Raw genomic sequence first — 26,996 nt, 5'->3', positions numbered from 1 at the left:
GAGTTATTAATCACTACTAAAAGTAGCTTTAAACTCTAAGTACTTTCATTTTAAAAGGCTGAATTAAACATCAGATTAAACCCAGACCATCAGAATTATCTTTGCCTTGTTGACTGGAAAGGCTGTTTAAACAAGGCAACAGATTCAGTTTATGCTAATCCTGGTTTAATTGTTAATAGTATTCTTTTACTCTAAAAAAATGTGCTGATTTGGACAATAAATTAGGTTGATACTTTATCTCAATAACCAACAAACCACACCAAAACAAAAAATTATTTATATACTTTAAAAGCCTACAGTTTTCTTTTCAATAATACAAGGGGGCCATTGTCATTTATCATTTCACTTTTTAAAATAAAATTGACTATTTTTTACCCAGTTCATCACTACTAGATATTCATACTGTTTCTAATTCTTTAATATAATGTAATATTATCCATGGAGATAAATCTTTGTGTGCATCTATAAGTTAATTTGGACATGGAACAATAGTCTGGTTCCAAATCAGGAAAGGAGTACGTCAAGGCTGTATATTGTCACCCTGCTTATTTAACTTATATGCAGAGTACATCATGAGAAATGCTGGACTGGATGAAGCACAAGCTCGAGTCAAGGTTTCCAGGAGAAATATCAATAACCTCAGATACGTAGGTGACACCACCCTTACGGCAGAAAGCAAAGAAGAACTAAAAAGACTCTTGATGAAAATGAAAGAGGAAAGTGAAAAAGTTGGCTTAAAAATCAACATTCAGAAAACTAAGATCATGGCATCTGGTCCCATCACTTCATGGCACATGGATGGGGAAACAGTGGAAACAGTAAGAGACTTTATATTTTTGGGCTCCAAAATCACTGCAGGTGGTGACTGCAGCCATGAAATTAAAAGACATTTGCTCCTTGGAAGAAAAGTTATGACCAACCTAGACAGCATATTAAAAAGCAGAAACATTACTTTGCCAACAAAGGTCTGTCTAGTCAAAGCCATGGTTTTTCCAGTAGTCATGTTTGGATGTGAGAGTTGGACCACAAAGAAAGCTGAGCACCAAAGAATTGATGTTTTTGAACTGTGGTGTTGGAGAAGACTCTTGAGAGTCTCTTGGACTGCAAGGGGATCCAACCAGTCCATCCTAAAGGAAATCAGTCCTGAATATTCATTGGAAGGACTGATGCTGAAGCTGAAATTCCAATACATTGGCCACCTGATGTGAAGAACTGACTCATTGGAAAAGACCCTGATGGTGGGAAAGATCGAAGGCAGGAGGAGAAGGGGATGACAGAGGATGAGATAATTGGATGGCATCACTGACTCAATGGACATGAGTTTGGGTAAACTCCGGGAGTTGGTGATGGACAGGGAGGCCTGGCGTGCTGTGGTTCATGGGGTCTCAAAGAGTCAGATACTACTGAGCAACTGAGCCGAACTGAATAGGTTAATTCCTAAAATTGGAATCTTCTAGGTCAAAATATATGCATATTTCTAAGTAATTTGGAACATAATGCCACATTTGCCTCCAGGAAATCTGTGCCAGTTTATACTCCCAGCAGCAGAACATGAGAAGGCATATTTCCAATATGAGCTTTTCTGCTTTTTAAAAGAATCTTTGCAAACTCTATGTGTGAAAGAAAAATGGTGTCTTCTTGTTTTAATATTTTTCTGACTACTGAGTTTGAAGCTCTAAAAATATATTGGCCATTTATATGTCTTCTATTGTGAATTGCTTATTTATATATTCTGGTCAATTTGCTTATAGGGTATGTCTCTTTTTCATAGACTTGTGAGAGTTCTATTAATATTAACCTTTTATCACTTATAAAAAGGTTAATTTTAGATAAATAATGTTACATGTTGTTTCCCAGCTCCAGCAAAGGTTCTTGGTTTTTTATTTTTTGGCCTTGATGTGTGGCACGTGTGGGATCTTAATTCCCGGACCAGGGATCAAACCTTCACCCCCTGCAGTGGAAGCACAGAGTCTTAACCAGTGGACCTCTAGGAAGTCCCCTAAGGCTCCCCCTTGCATCTTTCTGTTTCTACCTTATCTCTGATTAACATCTGGTTAATAGGATGCTTCAGTGTTTTATATAAAGTTCCATGCCTAGATATTCTCTTCATTCTCCTCCGCCAACCTTATAACTGTAATTTTTTCCCTTTTCATAATAAAAATATTCGTTATGAAACACATTAAGCCTTGAAGATGTTAATTTTCTGTTTAAAACTGGAGAGACACTGATCTTTGGCTTTACTTACTTGAGTTGGGCAGGTCTGATCAACACACGATGTAAATGCTGTTAATACAATATATTCTGCTGGGAATGTGACTCAGAAGGAGTCTATTAACAAACTCCAAAGTTAAAAACAACAAAAACCTATGCAGACCTATGAGTTTTTTTAAAACTGTAATAACTGACCAATTATAGAAAAAAATCTACAATTTCAGGGAACTTATCATAATTTCCAGAAGGGTATGGAAGAAATGCAAAGGGGTTTCTGGGAATGTTTTGTTTGGCTAAAGAAATGCTCATTGTCATGTAACATAAAATAGGCAGGGATAGGAAGGTGTCCCCGTAGGTGGATAAAAGACAATTCCCTCATTCCAAACAACTTTATTTAGTATTTTCTTAAATAAACTGTTAAGATACATACATTGTGAAATCTTCCAGTTTGCAGATGATTTTTAACTTTTATGAGGCTGGCAAGTAGTGATAATGGTGTATCAGACTTGTAGAGAAAATTTGCATTATAGGCAAATATAAAACAATATTCAAATAAAAATGATTTAAACAGTGCCTATTAATTAACTAACACATAAAGTGATAGAATGACTAGAAAGAGATGAGAACTCATCACAGACGGCTTCCTACAGATACTGGACTATTTAGCTGCTAAGTCAAAAAAGACAAAATGCCAAATATCACTATGAAATACATTGAGGGAAAACAGAAAGAATCATCCCAGCCTTTAACAGTCTTTTGCAGTTCTGATCACTGTACCTCAAGAAAGCAGAACAAGGGTAAAAGTTCAGCAAATTTGGGTGGGGAAAGTTCCATATGAGAAAAAACTAGGGGAGGAAACTAAGGAAATGCCACTGTAAAGAATCATTCACATAGCTACATCTTCATACAGCTACAAAGACGATAATAAGGGAGACACTTCAAATATACATAATCACACACACACATTTTTGGATGAAAAACAGAAGTGAGGAAAAGTAATAGGTATTGCCCGGAAATTGATGGAGCCAGCAAGTGGCAAAGATATGACTGTGTGATAATTGCTTTGGGACAAAAGGGAACCAGAAAATGATGAGTAAGAAACTGAAGAGATTAAAAATACACACCAGGCAAAAGAACAACAAAGAAGTGTGGTCAAATACGCAAGTGATGTGAAAGAGAAAAGAAGGGCACTGATTTTTTTTTTTTTTAATTTGATCGTGAGGCTTGTGGGATTTTAGTTCCCCAGCTGAGGATTCAACCTGGGACCTTGGCAGTGACAGGGAGTGCAGAATCCTAACCACTGGACCACCAGGGAATTCCCGGCACTGATTTAAATGCACAGTAAAGAAATTTAAGACCCCGTAACAGTCTTTAATTAAATAAAGATGAAGATTTTGTAGCAGAAAAAAAAAGGAGATAATAAGATTTTTCTTATTTAATTTCCAGATGTTTGTTTCACATTTTAATTTATACATATTAAACACATATATCTTATGCTATGCACATTTTTCTTTCACCAAAATCTATTTATAAATTGATGGTACTTTTTGCAATCGATGGTGCCTTAGACCAGGGTTTTTGATGTTACTGAATTTAAGGGCCCCTAATCGGAGAAGGCAATGGCACCCCACTCCAGTACTCTTGCCTGGAAAATCCCATGGACAGAGAAGCCTGGTAGGCTGCAGTCCATGGAGTCGCTACGAGTTGGACACGACTGAACGACTTCACTTTCACTTTTCGCTTTCATGCATTGGAGAAGGAAATGGCAACCCACTCTAATATTCCTGCCTGGAGAATCCTAGGGACAGGGGAGCCTGGTGGGCTGCCGTCTATGGGGTCACACAGAGTTGGACATGACTGAAGCAACTTAGCAGCTAAATTAGAAGCTAACAGTTCTATATAACTTCTTCTAAATTTATGATGGCTTTATTCTAGTATGTTTAACAAAAATTGCTCAATACCCACATCCAAATGTTGCTGTTCGAGACCTATGGTTACGCTTATAGACATTGAGAAGCTAGTAAAATAAGTCATACAGAACAATCTAAAGGTTCTGAGGAGAAATATGCACAGAGCATCAACATTAAGGGACATGTAACATTGTGAAAATTAGTAGTTTCAAAGTGGATGGAATAATCCAGAAGGGAAATGCTTACATTTTAGGTAGGGGATGGTAGAGAATCAAATGATACACAAATCATATCTATAAAGTTATAGAAATGAAATCTTATTGGCTTACTTTATTGTCATATCCTGGTTGTGAATCTTTTGGAGGAAGAAGGACTAGAGGAAGTGAAGGCCAAAGGAACCTGAGGAATATTATCCTCATTTTTCAGATACAGATTTGACTCACAGTTAAATCAGTTGCTCAAAGTTATGAACAAGTCAGCAGGGGCCCCTAACCTATCTTGTTTATTCATTTCCCAGCATTATTACAAATAAATATTCACAGAATGGCATTACTTACCGAGCATAGTAGGGTAAATATCCACAAGAGAAACCACACTTGATACTTGTAGGTTGGCCTGAATTCCCGGCCCCATGATCAAGAGTGGGACATGGGAGCTAGCTTCGTACATACTCATCTTATAAAACTGTCGGTGTTCCATGGCCAGCTCCCCATGGTCTGAGGTGTATATGACGATAGTCTTCTGGAGAAGACCTAACTGGCGCAGAGCCAAAATGATTTCACCTGCAATATATATAGAAGTAAATCTTAATTAGCTTTTAGCTCACTTTTTTTCTATCATAATAAGCTCATAATGATTCTACCCTCTAAGAATTTGTCAGGATGTTTTTTAACATCTGAATGTTATCTACTGTTTTTCAATAAATAACTTATGCCAGATTTCATGTATCTGCTTCTCAGTGAATGGACTAGAGAGAGCAAGGAGAAAATGCAGTACCTAAGGATAAGTTCCTTTATTTGGAGGTCATCCTGGCTTGCTTTCTGTGTTTCTGTCAGGGAGTAGGGGAAAACATTACCTCCAGGGACTTGAATGAGAAAAGAAAGGCATGAGTGGGTATCTGCACTGTGCATGTCTCAGGAAAGGATTGGTGTCACCATCCACCCACAACTGCTGCCCAATGGGAGGAGATAAAAGGGGTCAGAACTCCTCCTCCTGATACCCTTTCTCTCAAATTCCCCATTACTAGATCATGCCCATGAAGCCGGCTGAGTCTTACAGAAATCCCACCTTTAAAAAAAAGGCTGGAAGAAGTACAGACGATATATGAATGTGATTTGGCAACTCTTGGACACTAAAATTCCTCTGACCAGTCCTGTCTCTAAGGGACATGAAACTTCCTCATTTTAATTAAGAGAACACAGTAAGACACAAGTCTAGAGAGAAGCATCATTTCTATTTTGGCAGCTCCTGAATCTGGCCTGCAGGGGTCTGTATTATTTAAAAACAAAAAAAAAAAAAAAAAACCATAGGCAATTCTGAGGTCCAGTTGGATCTGAGACCCAGTCTCTGAGGAGTTATTTATGGGGTGCAGACCATCAGAATCTTTCAACTGGACAACTGTACTTGCTTCCTAATTGGTTTGCTTGCCTCCACTCCTTTTTCCCCTTCATAATAATCTTTCTAAAATATCTGATCATGTCATGCCAGCTTAAAACTTTTCCGTAGCTTCCCACTGTCTCACTCTTGTATAAGTTTAGCACCTTCAGCTAGCTGCCCCTTAAGCCTTTACTTTTCACAATCCTGAATGACTGACAACTCCCTGAATGAATAATAATCAGCTTGTACTTCCTTGCCTTTGTATACACTCTCTGCCTTCCGTGTTGGATGCCCTTTCGTCCACGCTACATGGCAAATCCCCATTCTTCCTTTATGACTCAGCTCAAGCATCACCTCCCTGGTGAAGCATTCCCTGTTCCTCCAGGTAGAATGAAGTCCTCTGTCCCCAGGACCCTATAACTTGTATACTGCTGTAGTTACACCACCATGTTATAACTGCTGATGTTTATACTCATTCCATAAATGTTTACTGCCTTTTTACCTATGTGCCAGGCACCATGGATGCAAAACTGGGCACCTCGGATGCAATGATGAATGAGAAGGAATGTCTCTCCCCTCATGAAGTCCACATTCTTCAAGGGAAATGGACAGTAAAGAAGTGAGTAGACAAAATCATTAAAGATTATGATGTAAACAAACAAGATGATATGGGATAGAGTAAGTAAGATGATGGAGCTGTTATACTAATTTAGAGTGGCTGGGAAGATAGGATAGCCCAGAGAAGGTAATATCTGGGCTGACAGCTAAAAATTGAGAATACTTAAGGAACTCCCTGGTGATCCAGTCCTTAGGACTCCACACTTCCACTGCCAGGGGCCTGGGTTCAGTCTCTGGTCAGGAAACTAAGATCCTGCCAACAGTTTTGTGGGGCCAAAAAAAAAAAAAAAAAAAGCCAGCCATGTAAAAAAGCAAAGGGAAGGGCATCCCAGGCAGTGCTCAGATGCTCAGTCATGGCCGACTCTGCAACCTCATGGATTATAGCCCACCAGGCTCCTCTGTCCATGGAATTTTCCAGGCAAGAATACTAAAGTAGGTTGCCATTTCCTTCTCCAATCCCAGGCAGAAGGAGCAGCAAATATAAAAGCCTGAGGTGGGGTAAGAGGTTAGAGTGCTTTTAATTTCTTAATAATATTCAGCTTAGTACTACCAGTGCCCAAAGTAATGTGAACAGTACATGCTAAGTCACTTCAGTTGTGTCCAACTCTTTGCAACCCCATGGACTGCAGCCCGCCAGGCGCCTCTGTCCATGGAATTCTCCAGGCAAGAGTACTGGAATGGGTTGCCATGCCCTCCTCCAGGAGATCCTCCCAACCCAGGGACTGAACCCATGTCTCTTGTGTCTCCTGCATTGGCAGGCGTGTTCTTTGCCACTAGTGCCACCTGGGAAGCGCAATGTGAATGGTAATGAATACTATTCAGGGACCAGACTAGTATAGGTGTAACAAAGAGACACAATATAGTCCATGAATTTTGTAACATGAAGTGAACTGTTGCATCTTTTTTCTCTTAAGAGACTTAAAGAGGTATTCCCACACTGCCTGCAGCAATATTTTATGTACATATAATATTTCATTTTTGTTGATCTGGATGAATGGATAGCTGCAAACTTTCAAAAGTGATTTCCAGTGTGCAAATGAGTGAATATTCATTAATAATAGAAAATATTAAAGTACATTTCAGTAACTGTATGGATTTATGATTGAAGAAATTCATTTAAAATCTTATTTGTATTTAAGATTGAGTACTTGGAAAGTTCTTAGGACTTTTAAAACATATTATACTTGCTTTATTATAGTTTATCTATAGGGCTTTTTGGCTTTCTTTTTTATACTTTCTATTTTTGCTTTTTAAGAAATAGCCATTTATTTGTTCATTCCCAAGGTTTACTTTGTTCAGAAGAAGTGCTACCCACACTTCACTAATTATAATTCTCCACTCCAAAGTGCAGCAAAATAAATGATATGGTTTTATAAAAATAATTTGTCCTAAAATGGAGATATTTTAAACCAGGGTTTTTCCACATCTGAATGGGAAATTGCCATAAGTCTATAAGTGGACAAGTAAAACATTATCTTGATGGTTATCTCATGGAGGCAGGTTTGGTTTTGAGCTGAGTTAGGGAAGGAAATTGAATATAATTCTGGACCATAATGTACACGGGGAAACGGATTTCAGTTTAAGTCTTGCTCTCACTGGCCAAGGAAGAATGGATGTATTTTGCAATTATTACAAGTCTGGGAGAACTCACAAGATTTGCAATTATTACAAGCCTGGGAGAACTCACCAGATTCTATGTCTAATCTGTTTCATCTCCTAGAACTGAAGTTGCCTTAATTCAGGAATATGTCTTGTTTCCAGCAGATTATAATTTTTTATGATCTTTTAAAAATATATGAACAAATCTAAGCATCTGTGAATTTATGAATAATTAAAATAGAAAAGACTTTTATTCTATTAATAATACAAATTACCCAATTTTTATAGGTATCAGGAATCTTTCTAAGTCTGAAGTATCTCAGCAACTGTTGTAAGAAATTATCTGAGGATATTCATACAGGTCACTAACCAGCATGATCACAGTTTGTTGGGAAAATATTATACTTTTTCCTCATCTAATTGCATTTTAATTGTACTACTTACCAAGCATAGCATCTGTCTCAGCACACATAGCATAATAAAATGCTCTAATATTCTTAATTTCCTTTTCTGTAAACTTCCCGGTGCAGTTTTTGGTATATGAAGAGTAATAATCTACCGGGTGCATTTCTGACAGAGGTGACCACTTTGGGATTTTGATGGCATCATACGACACCTAAAGGGGGAGAAAACAAGTTGTAATAATCCTTCCTTCCAACTAGAATGTAAGCTACACCAGACGTTTCTTTAATTAGGTTAGCAGAAAAGAATGGTTATGAATTATGTAAAGAAAACAGCAAATCAAATGCCTAAATTAGGAACAGATTTTTAATATTCCCACTAACAACAAATATCAGTACATCAATTTGTATACATGGTAAGACAGCTGTGAAATTATTTTAAGGATTATACGTGTGGAGGCTGAATGGAGGCCCAAGATGGCGGCACGCTGGGAGCGCAACATCTGCGTTTCTAGAGTCTTCCCAGTGCAGGTGGCTTAAGACCCGGCAGTTGTAGAACCCCATAGACTAGTCGTCTGGCAGGAACTTTGACCTCAGAGGTAGCTCTGAGTAAATCCATGTATGCAAGAAATAGATACAAAGACAAACCTCCTGACTTTGCATATCGGGCACCAAATATCCGGATTTTAAGCAGTACATTCAGATAAATCTTTATGGAAGAGTGAGTCTTAACTTTAAAGACCCTAAAGCAGTGAGAGCTCTGACTTGTACTCTCCTAAGGGAAGATTTTGGACTTTCTACTGATATTCTGCTGGAGAGAATAATTCCTTCAGTTTCCTTGAGACTCAAGTATATTCACTGGGTAGAGGATCTGGTCGGTCATCAGAACTCTACAAAAGTACTCTCTGAAGAGGAACTGACATCTGTACTGGGACATCCTGCATCTATCCTTTACTTGGAACAACTTTAAATGGCTGGTATTTCATGCAACAGAAGTAGATGATATGCGATATCAAGTATGCAAAGAAGAATGTGGAATGGAATAACTTATCTGATTTTATAAAGGTGGTAAAAGTACCACAGAAGACACTCCTGATGGATGCTCTTAAGGAAGAATCTGAGATAATCTGTGACTTTTGCATGTGCAACCCTCTCTTTTTTGCCAGTCAGTTGGAAGCCAAGGTAAAATATCTTCTCCTTTAAAGTAGTTGAATATTTAAGTTTTCCTTGTTTGCAAAAATAAGAGCAGCTTTTATTTTGGAAGTTGTATCAGTTAGTGTGCTTCTGGTATCAAGCACCTGAAAATCCAATTCCAGATTGACTTCACAAGAAAGTTTACTGGTTTATGTATTTGAGAAATCCAGCAATAGCATGGACTTCAGGAACAGTTTGATCAAGGAGTTCATCATAGTATCAAGGCTGAGACTGTTTTTTCCAGGTTCCCCTTGGCTCTGACCTGGCCCTTGGTTGTGTCTATTCTCAGGGAGTAAACGCCTGGAATCCTTGAAGACCCCTACCAAGTTCTGTAAATACAGGAGGTATCACAGAGATCGTGGCAGAAGGAGGTGAATTAGAGTTTGTTAGAAGGATCATCCATGACAGTTTACAACTTAAAGAAAGATTAAGGTGGTATAACTGTATGCTGAGAAAGAAATGCTGCCTGGCTCCTCTGAAGGAAGAATTTTGCATATAAGGGGTTCCTAAAGTCACTTACTCTGCCAAGGTCATTGTCTGCCAAGGTCAGACAATGAGATGGGCTTTGGCTTGGAGTTTTTATGATGATGTAACAGTACCATCACCACCAAGTAAGCAAAGAACATAAGAGAAGCCAAGGAAGCCCATTACGTTCGTTGTACTGGAGTCTGTGATGAAAGAACTAGCCCTCAAGCATCATCTCTGGGCTCTGAGACAGTGGAAGGCATAGTGGTGTGATGACATGGATTGAAAAAAAACTTCTCACCGATCTGAAGGTCTAGAATAAATGAGTTCCCCGTGAAAAGGAGGAAGTTAGCCCTTTTCTTCTAACAGCCATAGAGATAACTTCTGGATTCACTAAAGGAGGAAGAAAAGAGACTGAGTAAGACGACTGAGAGGTTCCCCCTGCTCCCAAGAACATCACTGAAGCCTTGGAAGAGAAAAAGTCCCCCTTCAAAAAGTCCAGCAGTAGCCAACATGTGACTCGGGGCCCCCAGGAGAGTGCGCTGGGAGAGCTTGTTCCACGGGAGGTGAGACTACCACTGTGGAGGGCCGCGGCAGACTCTCCCTGGAGGAAAACCCAGAACCCATGGAGGGTGAAAGGAGTGAGGAAAAGGGAGAGACCGAGGTTCTGGAAAGGCGTAAAGGCTCTAGCAATGGAGCCCAGAACCACAAGGCTTCTGAGCAGTTCAGCAACCCAGGGTCTGAAAAGGAGAACCATCTCCAAGGAATGGCTGGACATTACCTATTCAAGTGTCTGACAAACGTTAAGGAGGAGGTAGATGATGCCTTAGTTGAAATGCATTGGGTCCAGGGCCAGAACAGGGATTTGATGAACCAGCTTTGTACTTATATACGTAATCAAATTTTCAGGCTTGTTGCTAGTTAACTCCAAAAGTTTTGCACAGTTGGAAAGTTCTATAAGGCAGCTTGCTTTGGAGTGTGGCCTGTGGGGTGGCAAGCTGAATTCCATCATTAGCTCACTGGTAGCATTATGTGGAATTATCTTAAAAAAACAAATTAGTCCATTTTTAAATATCCCTCTTCTATTTTTTAAATTACAGGGCATTGTAGTATGGCAGTTCAGTGGAAGAATTGTGTTTATCAGCATCAACAAAAAGCCATTGGTAAACTCATAAGGGATTTAAACCTGACTTAAGCTGATCACCTTGACTTCAGACTGGTTTTCTGAGACCAGAAGGATAATTTTTGTAGTCTGATTCTGATCAGAACTTACAGAGCATCATGCCCTCTATGTCAGCCTTGCTTGCTTCCTGAGGAGGGGTGACTTTCTCACTCCTGCCCCCCATGGAGGTGGTGTCAGGGTGAACAGCCCTGTACCCTCTTCTAAAATCATTCTTAAGACTGAAGACTTTGGGTACATATGATTGATGACCCCTGTATCAATTCAGAGAAAGGAACTGGCCCACCTAATGGTGGGAAAATCAGGGAGAGAAAACTCAGTGATGCCAGGAAGAAGGGCTGGTATCAGGGAGCGCCTGGAAACGTTGGAGACATCGGCACATTCCTGACTCTTGTCTGTTTTGACGTTGCTTATTTCAGAAACAGAATTAGGTAAGCAAAACTGCCAGATGTGATTGAGATACAGCAGAATGAAGCCATACCCCTACCTCTGACCTGTTTAAAGTAATTTTGTAGCAGTTAAAAAAAATTATATGTATCAGTGAAAAACATGAGCTATATTAGACAGTATTCTAATCCATAATAAGCGTCAATCACTTTGCTATAGTTGTGTGATCAATTCAAAACTTCAGAATCAATAACCTAAGAATCCAAACTCTTTTTTCCAGTAGTTCACTAGTAAAAATGCCAATATCCAGTGAGATAGCCAAATATTGGTTAAGAACAAATACAACTTTTTAATATATGTAAATGCTTACAGTTTGGGTGAAAAATCATTAAGACCAGACTTAAGTCATATATATCTTCCAGTCAGATAGCTTTAAAAAATTCAAATATATACTTAACTGTTTACTTAAAAACTATTTGACTCATTTCATTAGGCTAGTACTGACTCCTGACAAGTTTTTCAACATAGAGCCAGCTGGAACTTTTTAAGACACAAACTTTGACATTATTTCCTTTAAAACATAGTTTCTGGATAGAGGTTTTAAAGTAACTTAAATTTGATTTAAGGTGACACATTTCAAAACACAGGCAGTCCTCACTTTGCATAACTCAGGTATGCACATATATTAGTTACCACAGTTTAAATATTAATAATATCAGTTCCCCTATAGCAAGGTTCAAATTTCAGCTACTGTGAACCAAAATTTCAGAAATGGAGACCTGATTGAAATAAAAATGTGTTTATTTGGGGTTTGCACTTTCCAGAGTTTCACAGGATTACAAAATGGGAGAGGCTTATAAAGGCAAAAAGCTGCAAGGCCACGGTCAGTTCCATGAGTTGTTTATCAAGAATTGTAATTGGATTTGGTGAGCAGTAAGGATGCTTAGGTTGTTTGGGGTTTGAAATGACTGCATAGTTACAAGCGGAGACCTTGGGAGCAGAAGGCTGCAGCTGGCCCGTGTTGTTCTGAATACAGCTGGTCTGCTGCTGCTGCTGCTGCTGCTGCTAAATCGCTTCAGTCGTGTCCGACTCTGTGTGACCCCATAAACGGCAGCCCATCAGGCTCCCCCGTCCCTGGGATTCTCCAGACAAGAACACTGGAGTGGGTTGCCATTTCCTTCTCCACAGTTCAAAGACAGTTCAAGTTTTCAGTGGTGCAGAGACATGTCTGAGACCAGATCCTCAGTGGCTGCTTGACTCCAGTTTGTATGCCTGACTCTGATTTGACTACTCTATTATAATATCAATTTGTCATCATTACCATGGAGAAGGCAATGGCACCCCACTCCAGTGCTCTTGCCTGGCAAATCCCATGGACAGAGGAGCCTGGTAGGCTGCAGTCCATGGGGTTGCTAAGAGTTGGACACAACTGCAGCAGCAGCAGCAGCAGCATCATTACCAAGGTGTATTGACTGTGAGTTGCCTCATAAAGAAGAAACTTTCACATTCATATCCTGCTAGTTCTTTAGTCTACAAATCACGATGTAGATTACATCTGTGTATCAGTGATTAATCATGTCATTTCTTTCTGCATTTGTCAGTGACTGGTTACTGCACATCTTTTATTCCGTACATAAACAGACTGCAAAGTATGTAGGTGGTCTGCTTCCTCATCTCCCACTGATACATCCATGTGACATTAAAATGGATAATCAAAAGAGGAAATTGGTCAACAAAGATGAATATATAGTAAAGAGATAAGCAATAACACTGGAAGTGAAATTCTAATCAAACATTAACTGGAGTTATAGACAAAATAGCTGGAAATGCTGGCCTTGCCACCATTCAGTGCACTCAAGATACACAGCCAGAGGAATTCAGTGAAAACATTGACATCAATGAGGAAGGTGTTTATGGAGAAAAGGATGAACATGACCTTGAGGAAGTGACACTAGCAGAAATCTTCACATTAAAGGAGCTCTCCGAAATATGAAAGTACAAGGGTCAAATGTTGGAGGGTGACCCAGATTTAGAAAGAAATATGACAAATTCCCGAGACACAGAGAAGATCTTGCTCTATATATTAAGTTACACAATGCGAAGGCAAGCACTGTTCAAACTACTCTTGATTTGGATTTTTTTACAAAAACAAAAACATTTTAATTCTTAATGTTTCCAGTGTTTTCAATTGCAGTGCATTAAATAAACATCAGTTTTACTATGTTGTCATTTCCCTATACATTTATAATCCAAAAGAAGAGTTTTAAATGTTTTGACTAAATGTTTTTTAGTGTCCTAGAAAAATGGTCGTTTTCCCAAATGACTATTAAGAGCTCTTTGTACAGTTTCAGCTTGCACAGTCATTATTACTCTCCTTAGCTGTGCAAAGCGAAGACTGCCTGGACTTCCTAGAGAAGGTCTTTTAAACATATACGTGCAATGCATATAACAGACGTATTATATTCAATGTGTTCAACTCAGAAGCAGTTTCTGAGTTTTAACACATCACATTTTTGTAAAATGGTCCCTTTAGTTTTTGTCAAGTTAGATTTAAGGTGATTATACAGTTTTCAAAATTTTCTGTAAAATGATAATAAAAGAAACAGTGGGCAAGTAACAATAACATATAGATAAAACGTTAGCTTATACTTTTGAGGACACGCAGTATACACCTACCTTTTTAAGCCAATAACGAGATGTGTGAAAAGTTGAAGATCCAAAATTTTCTCCTGAAGATGGTGAAGGATACGGGTGTGGTAAATTTAATCCCAAGTACAGAACAAATGGTTGAGTGGAATTACTTGCCTCCTTTCGTAACCACTTTACCGCTCTGTCTGTATTCTTCCAGTCCACTTCCATCACTCTTACTTTAGTCTTTTTAGGGGCAAGATTAGCCATAGGCCTGCCTTCCTGTCTGAGTAAGAAAGCAACATCTCTTGTCCAGGCTTCCACACGATTGCTGAGGGGCCAAAAGAGGACAGATACATTGTAAGGTGTTTGAAAAGTTTTTAAAACTAAGTACTCTTGCCTGGAAAATCCCATGGACGGAGGAGCCTGGTAGGCTGCAGTCCATGGGGTTGTGAAGAGTCAGACACGACTGAGTGACTTCACTTTCACTTTTCACTCTCATGCACTGGAGAAGGAAATGGCAACCCACTCCAGTGTTCTTGCCTGGAGAATCCCAGGGACGGGGGAGCCTGGTGGGCTGCCGTCTCTGGGGTCGCACAGAGTCGGACACGACTGAAGCGACTTAGCAGCAGCAGCAGCAAGCATAAATATAAGAGAGCAATATGGAAAAGAATTTTTAGACTTGGTCATGTAAATGTTTGGACTGATTGTATGAGGTCTCATTAAGAAAGATGCTGAGCACTGCAAATTCAAAAACCAAGAAAAAAATAACAAGAATCAAATATTACCTTATATGTTCTTCAAAATTAAGAGAGATTATTTATGAAAGTTACTTTTTCTCTTAACATAATATTTAGTAAAATAACAAAATACTTCAAACTCCTAGTATTGCTTCTGAATTTTAACATTTTTTTCTTGTTAGAATAAGAAAAGTAGTATTTCTGACCAAAGCTACTATAATTTCCTCCTATCACCAAATCCTTATATTTATAAAATTCTTACCTCCCACGGGTACCTTATGTGTTTCTCAACTCTCATGTTCTACATTGTTTCCAGCCCTACCTTTTCTTACTATGAGAACAATTTTGAATATGACTAATGGCAGCCCACTCCAGTATTCTTGCCTGGAGAATCCCATGGACAGAGGAGCTGGGGGGCTACAGTCCATGGGGTCGCAAAGTGTCGGACATGACTTAGTGACTAAACAACAACAAAGCTAACTAAGCCAAAATGTCATGCAGATTTCCTGTCCATGATCAACTAGATATGTTTTCTTTACCTGGTAGTTCAAAAGCTAAATGATACGATCAATTAAATTTCTTCAAACATTTTATCTTATCACTTGATAAGTAAGTAGTAGTACTACTACTTTTTCTCAATCAATATAGATTTTTAGTTGGCATAACTGTTTGAGTTCAGTTCAGTCACTCAGTCGTGTCTGACTCTTTGGGACCCCATGGATTGCAGCACGCCAGGCTTCCCTGTCTGTCACCAATTCCTGGAGTTTACTTAAACTCTTGTCCATCCAGTCGGTGATACCATCCAATCATCTCATCCTCTGTCATCCCCTTCTCCTCCTGCTTTCAATCCTTCCCAGCATCAGGGTCTTTTCCAATGAGTCGGTTCTTCACATCATGTGGCCAAAGCATTAAAGTTTCAACTTCAGAATCAGTTCTTCCAATGAACACGCAGGACTGATCTCTTTTAGAATGGACTGGTTGGATCTCCTTGCAGTCCAAGGGACTCTCAAGAGTCTTCTCCAACACCACAGTTCAAAAGCATCAATTCTTTAGCACTCAGCTTTCTTTATAGTCCAACTCTCAATTCCATACATGACTACTAGAAAAACCATAGCTTGACTAGATGGACCTTTGTTGGCAAAGTAATGTTTCTATTTTTTAATATGCTATCTAGGTTGGTCATAGCTTTTCTTCCAAAGAGCACTTACCTCAGTTCAGTCACTCAGTCGTGTCCAACTCTTTGCGACCCCATGGACTGCATCACGCTTGGCTTCCCTGTCCATCACCAGCTCCTGGAGCTTGTGCAAACTCATGTCCATCAAGTCAGTGATGCCATCCAACCATCTCATCTTCTGTCATCCCCTTCTCCTCCTGCCCTCTATCTTTCCCAGCATCAGAGTCTTTTCCAATGAGTCAGTTCTTTGAATCAGTTGGTCAAAGTATTGGAGCTTCAGCTTCAGCATCAGTCCTTCCAATGAATATTTAGGACTGATTTCCTTTAGGATTGACTGGTTGGATTTCTTTGCAATCCAAGTGACTCTCAAGAGTCTTCTCCAACACCACAGTTCAAAACCATCAATTCTTCGGTGCTCAACTTTCTTTATGGTCCAACTCTCAGATCCATACATGACCACTGGAAAAACTATAGCTTTGACTACATGGACCTTTGTTGGCAAAGTAATGTCTCTGCTTTTTTTCAAAGCTTTTCTTCCAAGGAGCAAACATCATTTTATTTCATGGCTGCTGTCACCATCTGCAGTGATTTTGGAGCCCAAAAAATAAAGTCTCTCACTGTTTCCATTGTTTGTTTTCCCATCAATTTGCCATGAAGTGATGGGACCAGATGCCATGATCTTAGTTTTTTGAATGTTGAGTTTTAAGTCAAGTTTTTCACTCTCCTGTTTCACTTTAATAAAGAGGCTCTTTAGTTCTTCTTCACTTTCTGCTTAGGGTGGTGTCATCTGCATATCTGAGGTAATTGATATTTATACCAACAATCTTGATTCCAGCTTGAGCTTCATCCAGCCTCGCGTTTCGCATGATGTACTCTGCATATAAGTTAAATAAGCAGGGTGACAATATACAGCCTTGACATACTCCTTTTCCTATTTGGAACTAGTCTGTTGTTCCATGTCCAGTTCTAACTGTTGCTTCTTGACCTGCATACAGATTTCTCAGGAGGCAAGTCAGGTGGTCTGGTATTCCCATCTCTTTCAGGATTTTCCACAGTTAATTGTGATCCACACAGTCAAAGGCTTTGGTATAGTCAATAAAACAGATGTAGATATTTCTCTGGAATTTTCTTGCTGTTTTGATGATCCAGCAGATGTAGGTAATTTGATCTCTGGTTCCTCTGCCTTTTCTAAATCCAGCTTGAACATCTGGAATTTCATGGTTCACGTACTGTTGAAGCATCATTTGGAGAATTTTGAGCATTACTTTACTAGCGTGTGAACTGAGTGCAATTGTGCAGTAGTTTGAGCATTCTTTGGCATTGCCTTTCTTTGGGATTGGAATGAAAACTGATCTTTTCCAGTCCTGTGGCCACTGCGGAGTTTTCCAGATTTGCTGGCATATAGAGTGCAGCTCTTCACAGCATCATCATTTAGGATTGGAAATAGCTCAACTGGAATTCCATCACCTCCACTAGCTTTGTTAGTAGTGATTCTTCCTAAGGCCCACTTGACTTTACATTCCAGGATATCTGGCTCTAGGTGAGTGATCACACCATCGTGGTTATCTGGTAAGATCTTTTTTTGTACAGTTCTTCTGTGTATTCTTGCCACCTCTTCTTAACATCTTCTGCTTCTGTTAGGTCCATACCATTTCTGTCCTTTATTGTGTCCATCTTTGCATGAAATGTTCCCTTGGTATCTCTGATTTTCTTGAAGAGATCTCTAGTCTTTCCCATTCTATTGTTTTCCTCTATTTCTTTGCACTGATTACTGAGGAAGACTTTCTTATCTCTCCTTGCTATTCTTCGGAACTCTGCATTCAAATGGATATATCTTTCCTTTTCTCCTTTGCCTTTAGCTTCTCTTCTTTCCTCAGTTATTTGTAAGGCCTCCTCAGACAACCATCCTGCTTTTCTGCATTTCTTTTTCTTGAGGATGGTCTTGGTCACTGCCTCCTATACAATGTCACAAACCTCCATTCATAGTTCTTCAGGCAGTCTGTCTATCAGATCTAATCCCTTGAATCTATTTCTCACTTCCATTGTATAATCATAAGGGATTTGATTTAGGTCATTCCTGAATGGTCTAATGGTTTTCCCTGCTTTCTTCAATTTAAGTCTGAATTTGGCAATAAGGAGTTCATGATCTAGGCCACAGTCAGCTCCTGGTCTTGTTTTTGCTGACTGTATAGAGCTTCTTCATCTTTGGATGCAAAGACTATAATCAATCTGATTTTGGTGTTGACCATCTGGTGATGTCCATGTGTAGAGTCTTCTCTTGTGTTGTTGGAAGAGGGTGTTTGCTATGACCAGTTGTTCTGGAAAAATTCTGTTGGCCTTTGTCTTGCTTCATTCTGTACTCCAAGGCCAGATTTGCCTGTTACTCCAGGTATCTCTTGACTTCCTGCTTTTGCATTCCAGTCCCCTATGATGAAAAGGACATCTGTTTTGGGTGTTATTTCTAGAAGGTCTTGTAGGTCATCATAGAACAGTTCGACTTCAGCTTCTTCAGCATTACTTGTTGGGGCATAGACCTGGATTACTGTGATATTCAGTGGCATAACTGTTCAGGAAGCAATTTCTAAGAAGCCTGTTTTTTATGAGTTTTGTTAAGGCAAACACCTCTGAAATACATTATCAATTAAGAAAAGAGCTTAAAAAATTCAAACACCAACATAGAAATAAAGACTTTTTAATATTAAAACATAACACTCCACATAATGGAAACTTCAAACCACACAAAGTAGCTAATGGTTCATAGGTGAACTAAATAGAACTTTTATCTGCCTCTTGAAGACAGATAAATAAGTTTAAGCAACTGTAATAAAAACAATTTTTCACAGTAGATACTCAGTATCATGCTTAGTCACTCAGTCGTGTCCAACTCTTTGTGACCCCATGGACTGTAGCTCACCAGGCTATGAAATTCTCCAGGCAAGAATATGCTAGTGGGTTGCCATTTCCTTCTCCAGGGGATCTTCCCTACCCAGGGACTGAACTCATGTCTCTTGCCCTGGCAGGTGGATTCTTTATTACTGAGCCACCAGGGAAGCAGATATTCAATATAGTTTGAGAAAAGTAATGAAAACCAGAATCTCAGCAGAATTACATTTAAGAGATTCTAGTTAATTCTGTATAGCAAATGGAAATCCCTAAAACAGTAAGTATGGTAAAAGTTATCACACTACCAAACAATGTAACAGTTTCTCAATCTTTCGTTCATATCATTGCTGAATGAGAAAACCCTGTGTGATCATTATTATTGCAGAAGAGTGGGATGCTAGGGGTTTATCACACCAGCAATACTTGTGGTAGAGCTCTACGATTTTGTGGTAAGCAGAAATAGCTCACTGAGATTCATACAAGCTGTTTAGGAACCAAAGTGCTTTCTTTTCAACCAAGGAGTATTATATGGGAACAAATGGCTGAGAAATGATTACAGGGAACAAGGAAATTACAGGAAACCTTCTAATGCAACCTAATTAGTTGTCCAGTGTGATATTGTGATTTATAATGAAAAGTATATATTTGGTTTCCATCACTGATTCTGATACAATTTCCTAAATTCCTCAGAATTTTCTAAGAGATGAAACCAACCAAAGTGTCTTCTGTTATGTTAATGGGGTTACTTTTGCACCTTACCTGAGTTGGGGCCTGTTTGCCCTAAACAACAAAGAGATTAGAGGGTTGACATTTTTAGTCCTATTGCCTGCCTCTGACCTCCAGGGAGGGAGGAGATTGGAGAGGGAATCGAAATTGATTTCAATCACCAGTGGTCAGTGATCTCATCAATCACGTCTCCCTATAAGGGCTTGCCAGGTGGCGCTGGGGTAAAGAGCCTGCTTGGCAATGCAGGAGATGTAAGAGACACTAGTTTAGTCCCTGGGCTGGGAAGATCCCCTGGGAGGAGGGTATGGCAACCTCCATTTTGGTTAGAGAATCCCATGGACAGAGGAGCCTGGCAGGCCACAGTCCATAGCATCGCAAAGAGTTGGACGTGACCGAAGTGACTTAGCATGCACACACACCTCCCTATAAAATCCAAAAAATGAGAGGGTGGAGGGAGGGGTGGAAGAGGGGTGGGCTTAGAAGAAGGCATGAAAGCATCATGCCCTTTCCCCAGGCATCTTTTACATTTGGCTGTTTCTGAATTATATCCTTTTATAATAAACTGGGCTTCCCTGGTGGCTCAGACGGTAAAGCATCTGCCTGCAATGCAGGAGACCTGGGTTCGATCTCTGGGTTGGAAAGATCCCCTGGAGAACAAAATGGCAACCCACTCCAGTACTCTTGCCCAGAAAATTCCATGGATGGAGGAGCCTGGTAGGCTACGGTCCATGAAATTGCAAAGAGTCAGACATGACTGAACAACTTCACTGGTTCACTGGTTCATAATAAACTGGTAATCTAGTAAGTAAAATGTTTCTCTGAGTTCTGTGAGCCACTGTAGCAAATTAACCCAAGGAAGAGGTCATGGGACCCTCTGATTTTACAGTTGGTCCAGTCACAAGCATAGGTGGCAGACCTGGACACGTGATTTGTGTCTGAAGTGGGGTAGTGGGGGCCGTCTTGTATACTGAACCCTCAACTTGTGGAACTGAGCTAAATTTTAGGACACTCTGGAGTTGGGGGCAGAGCCCTGAATGGTGATCAGAGCTTCCACTAGGCTCTGGATTGACACAGGTGTAGACTGTTGCTCTGGTCGGGCTAACCAGCCTCCTCAGTCATGAGTGAGCCTATTACATCTCAAGGAAAGATCGTGCTTGAAAGATGGCTATATTGAACTCAGATTGCCATCTTTTGCCACAGCAATGAGTAAGTGTGATTTCATTTAATCCTTCTGGCAAAGTTATGCCCCTTTCTTTTTTTTTCCCTTTTAATAGTTCTTTGTTTCTAAGGTTATTTTTGGCCCAGGTTGGTCCCCTTACAGATAAAAAGGCTTAAATCAACTTAATTTTGGCCCAGTCATACTATTACAACTAATTTCAAACTTAGCTCCATTTTTGCCATTTTTTCTAAATAACATGTGATTTACCCTCCTATCTTAGTGGCATCTTCTTTTGTCTGTTTCTGAATGTGTGGGCTTTGGGCATGATTCCTGTGACTGCTGGAAGTGGAGTATAACAATGCTTTCATCATTACTAGGGCAGCAGAGACAGGATTATGGTTGAAGGTAAAGGTTCCTCTGTCCTAATTTTCCCTTTTGCCTCTTTCTGGCTATCCCAAGACTCCTGAGTAACCTAGCTGATCAAGAGGGTAATACTTTGATTGATTAGTTGACCCATGTTCAAGCATTGTGCCTAAGTATAAAATAACAACTTTTTTATAACTTAAAAAACATTTAGCACTTTTTATATATTCAATACATATTAATGCATGTGTACATGATAAGTCACTTCAGTTGCGTCCAACTCTTTGCGACCCTATGGACTGTAGCCCACTAGTCTCCTCTATCCATGGGATTTCCTAGGCAAGAATACTGGAGTGGGTTGCCATTTCCTTCTTCAGGGGAATCTTCTCGGCCCAGGGTTCGAACCCGTTGCCTCCTGCAGGCGGATTCTTCACCGCTGAGCCACCAGGGAAGCCCAGTACATACTAACAGTTATAATCAGCATTGATTCACCATTCACTCTCACTGCTCCCTGGGCCAGCCTGGGCCCTTGTTACGCGGATGCGGTATAAGCAGTAGGTGGTCCAGGAGCTGCACCTCTCAGTTCAGAGTCCCTTTTCCCAGCCCAAAGTTCCCTTGGCAAGTAACACTAATGAGGAAAATAGGGAAAGACAATATGAATATACAACTGCATCCATTGACGGCAATGACTGTGACAGAACTGCCATCAGCACCTGAGAGCTCAGTAGGGAAAGAATCTGCCTGCAATGCAGGAGACCCCGGGTTGATTCCTGGGTCAGGAAGATCCACTGGAGAAGGGATAGGCTACCCACTCCAGTATTCTCGGGCTTCCCTGGTGGCTCGGCTGGTGAATAATCCACCTGCGATGCGAGAGACCTGGGTTCGATCCCTGGGTTGGGAAGATCCCCTGGAGAAGGGAAAGGCTACCACTCCAGTATTCTGGCCTGGAGAATTCCATGGACTGTAGAGTCTATGGTGTTGCAAAGAGTCAGATGCGACTTTCACTTTTTCACTGTGACAGAAAGATAACTCTTAAAGTTATAATTTTCTCTACTAAACAACCAATGTTTTCATTCCTCTTTAACCGGGTCAAACTGTTGCACCAGGAAACATTATGTTTTGACCATGTGCTTAGACCTGCTTTGTCTTACTGCTCAGCATGCCTCCCCTGACCTCCTACTCTCCGTGACTTGCTATAACCTCCTCGAAATAGAAAACTTTCTCATTAGTTGCTCACTGGGGGTATTTGGGACAAATTTCTTTTCATTCCATTTCTGTGTACTTTGTCTGGAATATTAAGAGTGTGCTTTCAATCAGGACAATAATAATAATAATAAAAAGGCTTGTATTTATGGTGAGGAATGAAAACTACCTGTGCTTTAGATCAGCAGTCCCTAAACTTTTTTTGGCACCAGGGACTGATTTCACAGAAGACAGTTTTTATACAGACCAGGGGTGGGGGCGGGGGGATGGTTTCAGGATGATTCAAGCACATTACAGTTTGCACTTTATTTCTGATCTCATGCTGCCGCTGATCTGACAGGAGGTACTAGGGGAGCTTGGGGATCCCTGGTTTAGAGACTTTGATTCATTGACTCCTCTCATTATAAATTTACACTCTTACTTTGGCCACCTGATGAGCTGACTTATTTGCAAAGACCCTGATGCTGGGAAAGATTGAGGGTGGGAGGAGAAGGGGACGACAGAGGATGAGATGTTTGGATGGCATCACTGACTCAATGGACATGGGTTTGGGTGGACTCCGGGAGTTGGTGATGGACAGGGAGGCCTGGGTGCTGCAGGTCATGAGGTCGCAAAGAGTTGGACACGACTGAGTGACTGAACTGAACTGAACTTGAAAATAGGCACGAACATACAATGTACAGTTTCCTACATGCCAGCATTTCTTAGAGTGTGGCCCAGCCATCTCTGGGAGGTCCCCAAGAAGCTTTCAAGAGGTCCACGAGGTCAAAACTATTGTCATAATGATAGTAAGACTTTTTTTTGGTTGCTTTTTTTCACTCTCCTGGGTGTACAGTAGTAGAGACAACTGTAATGAAGCCTCACGTGGGAGCTTGGATGTGGAATACATCTATCTCAAAGGAAACTGTTCTCTATAAACTTAGGCTTCAATGAGTCATTTTGCGCATGTATACCAAGTGCCTCTCCTAAGTGGTCCAAAGTTTATTTTACCTCTTTGAGGAAATGCAAGTGAGGCTTCTCAAAGGGATACAAAAGTAACCACGTGTTTCTGATAAAGGCATTCACAATTGACTATACCTTGGCTTACCTCCCTCTGAGGTCCAGTTCCTTATATCTTTGCTACTTCAAGCAGCATCAGCATCACCTTGTTAAATAAGCAGAATTTCGAGCCCCGTCCCAGACCCACTGAACTGGAAAGGGCATTTAATGAGGTGCCCAGCAGATCTGCATGTATGTCACATTTTGAGATGCACTGCTCCACATAACAGTGTACCAATTTTTATGCTTAAGAGCCTCAATTTTTAGATGAGATAATTAAAATAGTTTCCATAGTAGCCCATGAATAAGAACTGGATCTATTCCAAAAAACAAGGTGATGGCTAAATGCACTGTCCAATGATCAGCAATTTTATTAATTCTTTTTTAACAGCAAAATCTCCTAATATGGATGGAAAATAAAACTAACATATTAGCAATTAATTATTGCATAACTCTGTATCTATGCCATTGTTGTGTGGGTTTTCTGTGCCAATGTGCCAAATTCTGCCACTGCAGTATTGGATACAGTCAGCCCACAGGTAGCACTGGGTGAATTTACATAGCAACAATAACCTTTGAAAAAATATCACACATTAAAATTGATGAGAAAATAACAGTTTTCTTTCAAAATGAATTAGGAGGCTAGGCATAAACCTTCAGCTTCCTAAGATTACTAAATAATTAAAGTGTCTCAGACTTTAAGAATTATATGGAAATGGATCTCTTTCTCTCACACAAAGAATCATTGTTCTTGACAGGGCATTAACAGCTAATGTGTCTTGAATAAGTCTCTTGCATGGAAAAATTACAATTCTGAATCATGTCCTTGCAAATTTCACTATCAACCTAATAAATTCAATGAGAGAAAATGGGATTCATATTCATACCCATTAAATGTTCTTCTCTCAAAGTTGAGAAACACACCATTTTTTTTAAAGGGACTCACAAGGCTGTCATCTATCTTTGCATATATTCATCATCACTCACAAAACAGTCTGTTTTAGTTGAGTGAATAATAATAGTTATTAATTCTGTGTTATTTTATTATATATTTATTGTAAATACATTTATGCAATTATACATTATTATACAATTGTATAATAGTAAATAAATTTCAAACAAAAGGTTTGTTTCTCTTGATGTTGGGGGGCACTCAGGGGTTTCATGGACTTGAGGTTGTGAACTTTTTTGTAACCATTTTCTAGTCTGTTAGTGAATTCATCACTGTGGAAGCATCAATTTTTAGAACTTTGAATACCTAGGTGACAGTGACTGTAGCCCTTAACAGAATATTTGCTGCAGTTTGGTTTCAAATAAAGACAGGCTTTTTGATTTAATTCAAGAAATAGTTACTGAATGTCTACCATGTGCAAGGCATTGTGCTAGGCTGGAACTTGAGGTAACTCCCTTAGCAATCAAAATAATACTACCACCTCACATCTCCTCAAGCATAAACTCCTTCTACTACTATACTTCACAAAATTAAAAGACGATTTGCTACCTTGCGGAAAAAGCAACTGGGATAAAATAGTTTAGTTTTGATTATACCTCTAATGGTTTAGATCACATTGACTACTTACATCAGATAAGGAGGAGATTTTCATTACACTTTTAGAGTAATTTAACATCTCAACTTAAGTGACTAACATTTAAAATTTTTTGTAAGCTGTTGCCTTTCAGTATTATACAGAAAATACAACCTGGACAAAATGTCATCATATACGAAAGATAAAGTGGGTGGATTATCCCCCAGTAAATCTTTCATTAATAATTAACTAAGTAGTCTCTGCATTGAACATGTTACCATGTCCACAACCCTTACTGAAGAGGTGACCCAGATGACTACACTGTGTAGGATTTAAGGTTTCTCCTATCTTGTCAACTGGCCAGGGGTGGGCACCTGACCTGAGGACCAGACCCTTGGGTCCTTAATCTGGTCAGTGATTATGATGGAGTCTGGGATGAAACATGTGTTGAGCCCATCATCCTTGTTTATAGAATTTGAATTAGGAAAGAAAAACAGGTAACTGGTGATTCTCTAGAATGCAGCTATGAGGTTGAGAAAGTCAGTAAAAGGAGATGGATCTTGAGTCAAAAAGCATCGTGCAAGTCAGAGTTCTAGCTGGAAGTAATGTAGCTGAGAAAAGACCCAGAGCTGAGGAGACAAACAAGTCATAAGTTAACAACAGAGAACCAGGATAAAGTTCTCCTGACTCCTGCTTATTGAGGTCCTTAAAGCTGTATTAGAATCAGAATTATTCCCAGTTCCATCTTTTGAAGCTTCCCTGGTAGCTCAGATAGTAAAGAGTCCGCCTGCAATGCAGAACGCCTGGGTTCGATCCCTGGGTCAGGAAGATTCCCTGGAAAAGGAAATGGCAACCCACTCCAGTATTCTTTCCTGGAGAATTCCATGGACAGAGGAGCCTGGTGGGCTACAGTCCATGGGTTCCCAAAGAGTCGGACATGACTGAGTGACTAACACATTCATTTATTCCATCTCTTGAGATCAGTGTTAACAACAGTCCCTGTTCTTAGGCTGATAATCCAAATTCCTTTTCACTGCATAATTAATCTTTTGATCCATTTGCAAACCTTCAATCTATGTTTCTGAATATATGATTTACCAAGCCTATGAAGATACACAGTGACTTTTTTGGAAATATTTTATCTTAAACCTAACGCAGGGCCTAGAAGGTAGGAAGAGCTTAATCATGATTGATATCATTATCCTCTAGGTCACTCTGATCAAATAAATTCATTTAAACTGGGTAACTTTCATGGTAATGGGGGTATGAATGACATCACTGTGGGAATTATTTAAAATCTCCTGGGTAACTAAAACTTGGCAGATTAGCTCAGTGAGTTGCTGGACATGGTATACTAAGACAGCCAAGTTGTTGCTGTGATGTTTTCCAGACCACCTGCCCTTGTGTGGACAGAATTTCCTATTATGTGGGTTCTAATGAAAGGGGAAATGCCCTTGTCCATTACAGAAGCTGAAGTGTGGGTGATAAGCCCTCTGGCTATGACCCCAGGCACCTGGGGAGTAGGCTAGTGACCTGGGTTGCCCATTTGACACCCAGGTCCTGGGATTCTGAATCTTGAGAGTGACAAAGACATAGGATCAGCTAGAGATGCGTGATAGCAGCAGTGCCATAGTTGCAGTGATCTGACCAGCCTGTTTCTGGGCGTGACTTTGGGGTGCTCTCAGACTTGGAGCCTTTTCTGATTCCTGTTTTCTGAGTCTAGGTCTCCAGCTTGGTTGATTCTAAGGATCGAGTTGAGTGACCTAAGGATTTTTTGTTTTTGTTTTTTTTTATTTCTTGCTCAAGACTCAGTAGAGGGTAACCTAAGATTTTAGTGGGCAGTTTCTAACATGAATACTACCTTAGAAATCTTGTCATTTGGGTTAAGTGTCAGCACAAAACTCATCCAAAAAAGTAGTTGTTTTTTTTTTCTTTAAATTACTTTGTTTATTTGGGTCTTCCAGGTCTTAGCTCTGGCATGTAAGATCTGGTTCC

General features: G+C 39.9%; 1 protein-coding gene and 1 pseudogene across 1 annotated transcript in view; one reads left to right on the top strand and one right to left on the bottom strand.

Moving 5' to 3' along the window:
- Positions 1–26,996, bottom strand: part of ARSK (arylsulfatase family member K) — a 60,065-nt gene that overhangs the window by 9,143 nt on the left and 23,926 nt on the right. Inside the window, exons 4-6 of the mRNA XM_005899304.3 lie at positions 14,238–14,520; positions 8,379–8,550; positions 4,679–4,903 (exon numbers count right to left, since the gene is read on the bottom strand). Coding sequence (XP_005899366.2) covers positions 4,679–4,903; positions 8,379–8,550; positions 14,238–14,520 — 680 coding nt within the window. The remainder of the gene's footprint in view (positions 1–4,678; positions 4,904–8,378; positions 8,551–14,237; positions 14,521–26,996) is intronic.
- LOC138988461 (RNA N(6)-adenosine-methyltransferase METTL16-like) lies at positions 8,813–10,919 on the top strand (annotated as a pseudogene).

Source organism: Bos mutus, chromosome 7, assembly GCF_027580195.1.
Source record: "Bos mutus isolate GX-2022 chromosome 7, NWIPB_WYAK_1.1, whole genome shotgun sequence".
NCBI classification, from domain to species: Eukaryota; Metazoa; Chordata; class Mammalia; order Artiodactyla; family Bovidae; genus Bos; species Bos mutus.
The sequence above is the reverse complement of the archived record's forward strand: the minus strand, read 5'-3'. Positions and strand labels throughout refer to the sequence as shown.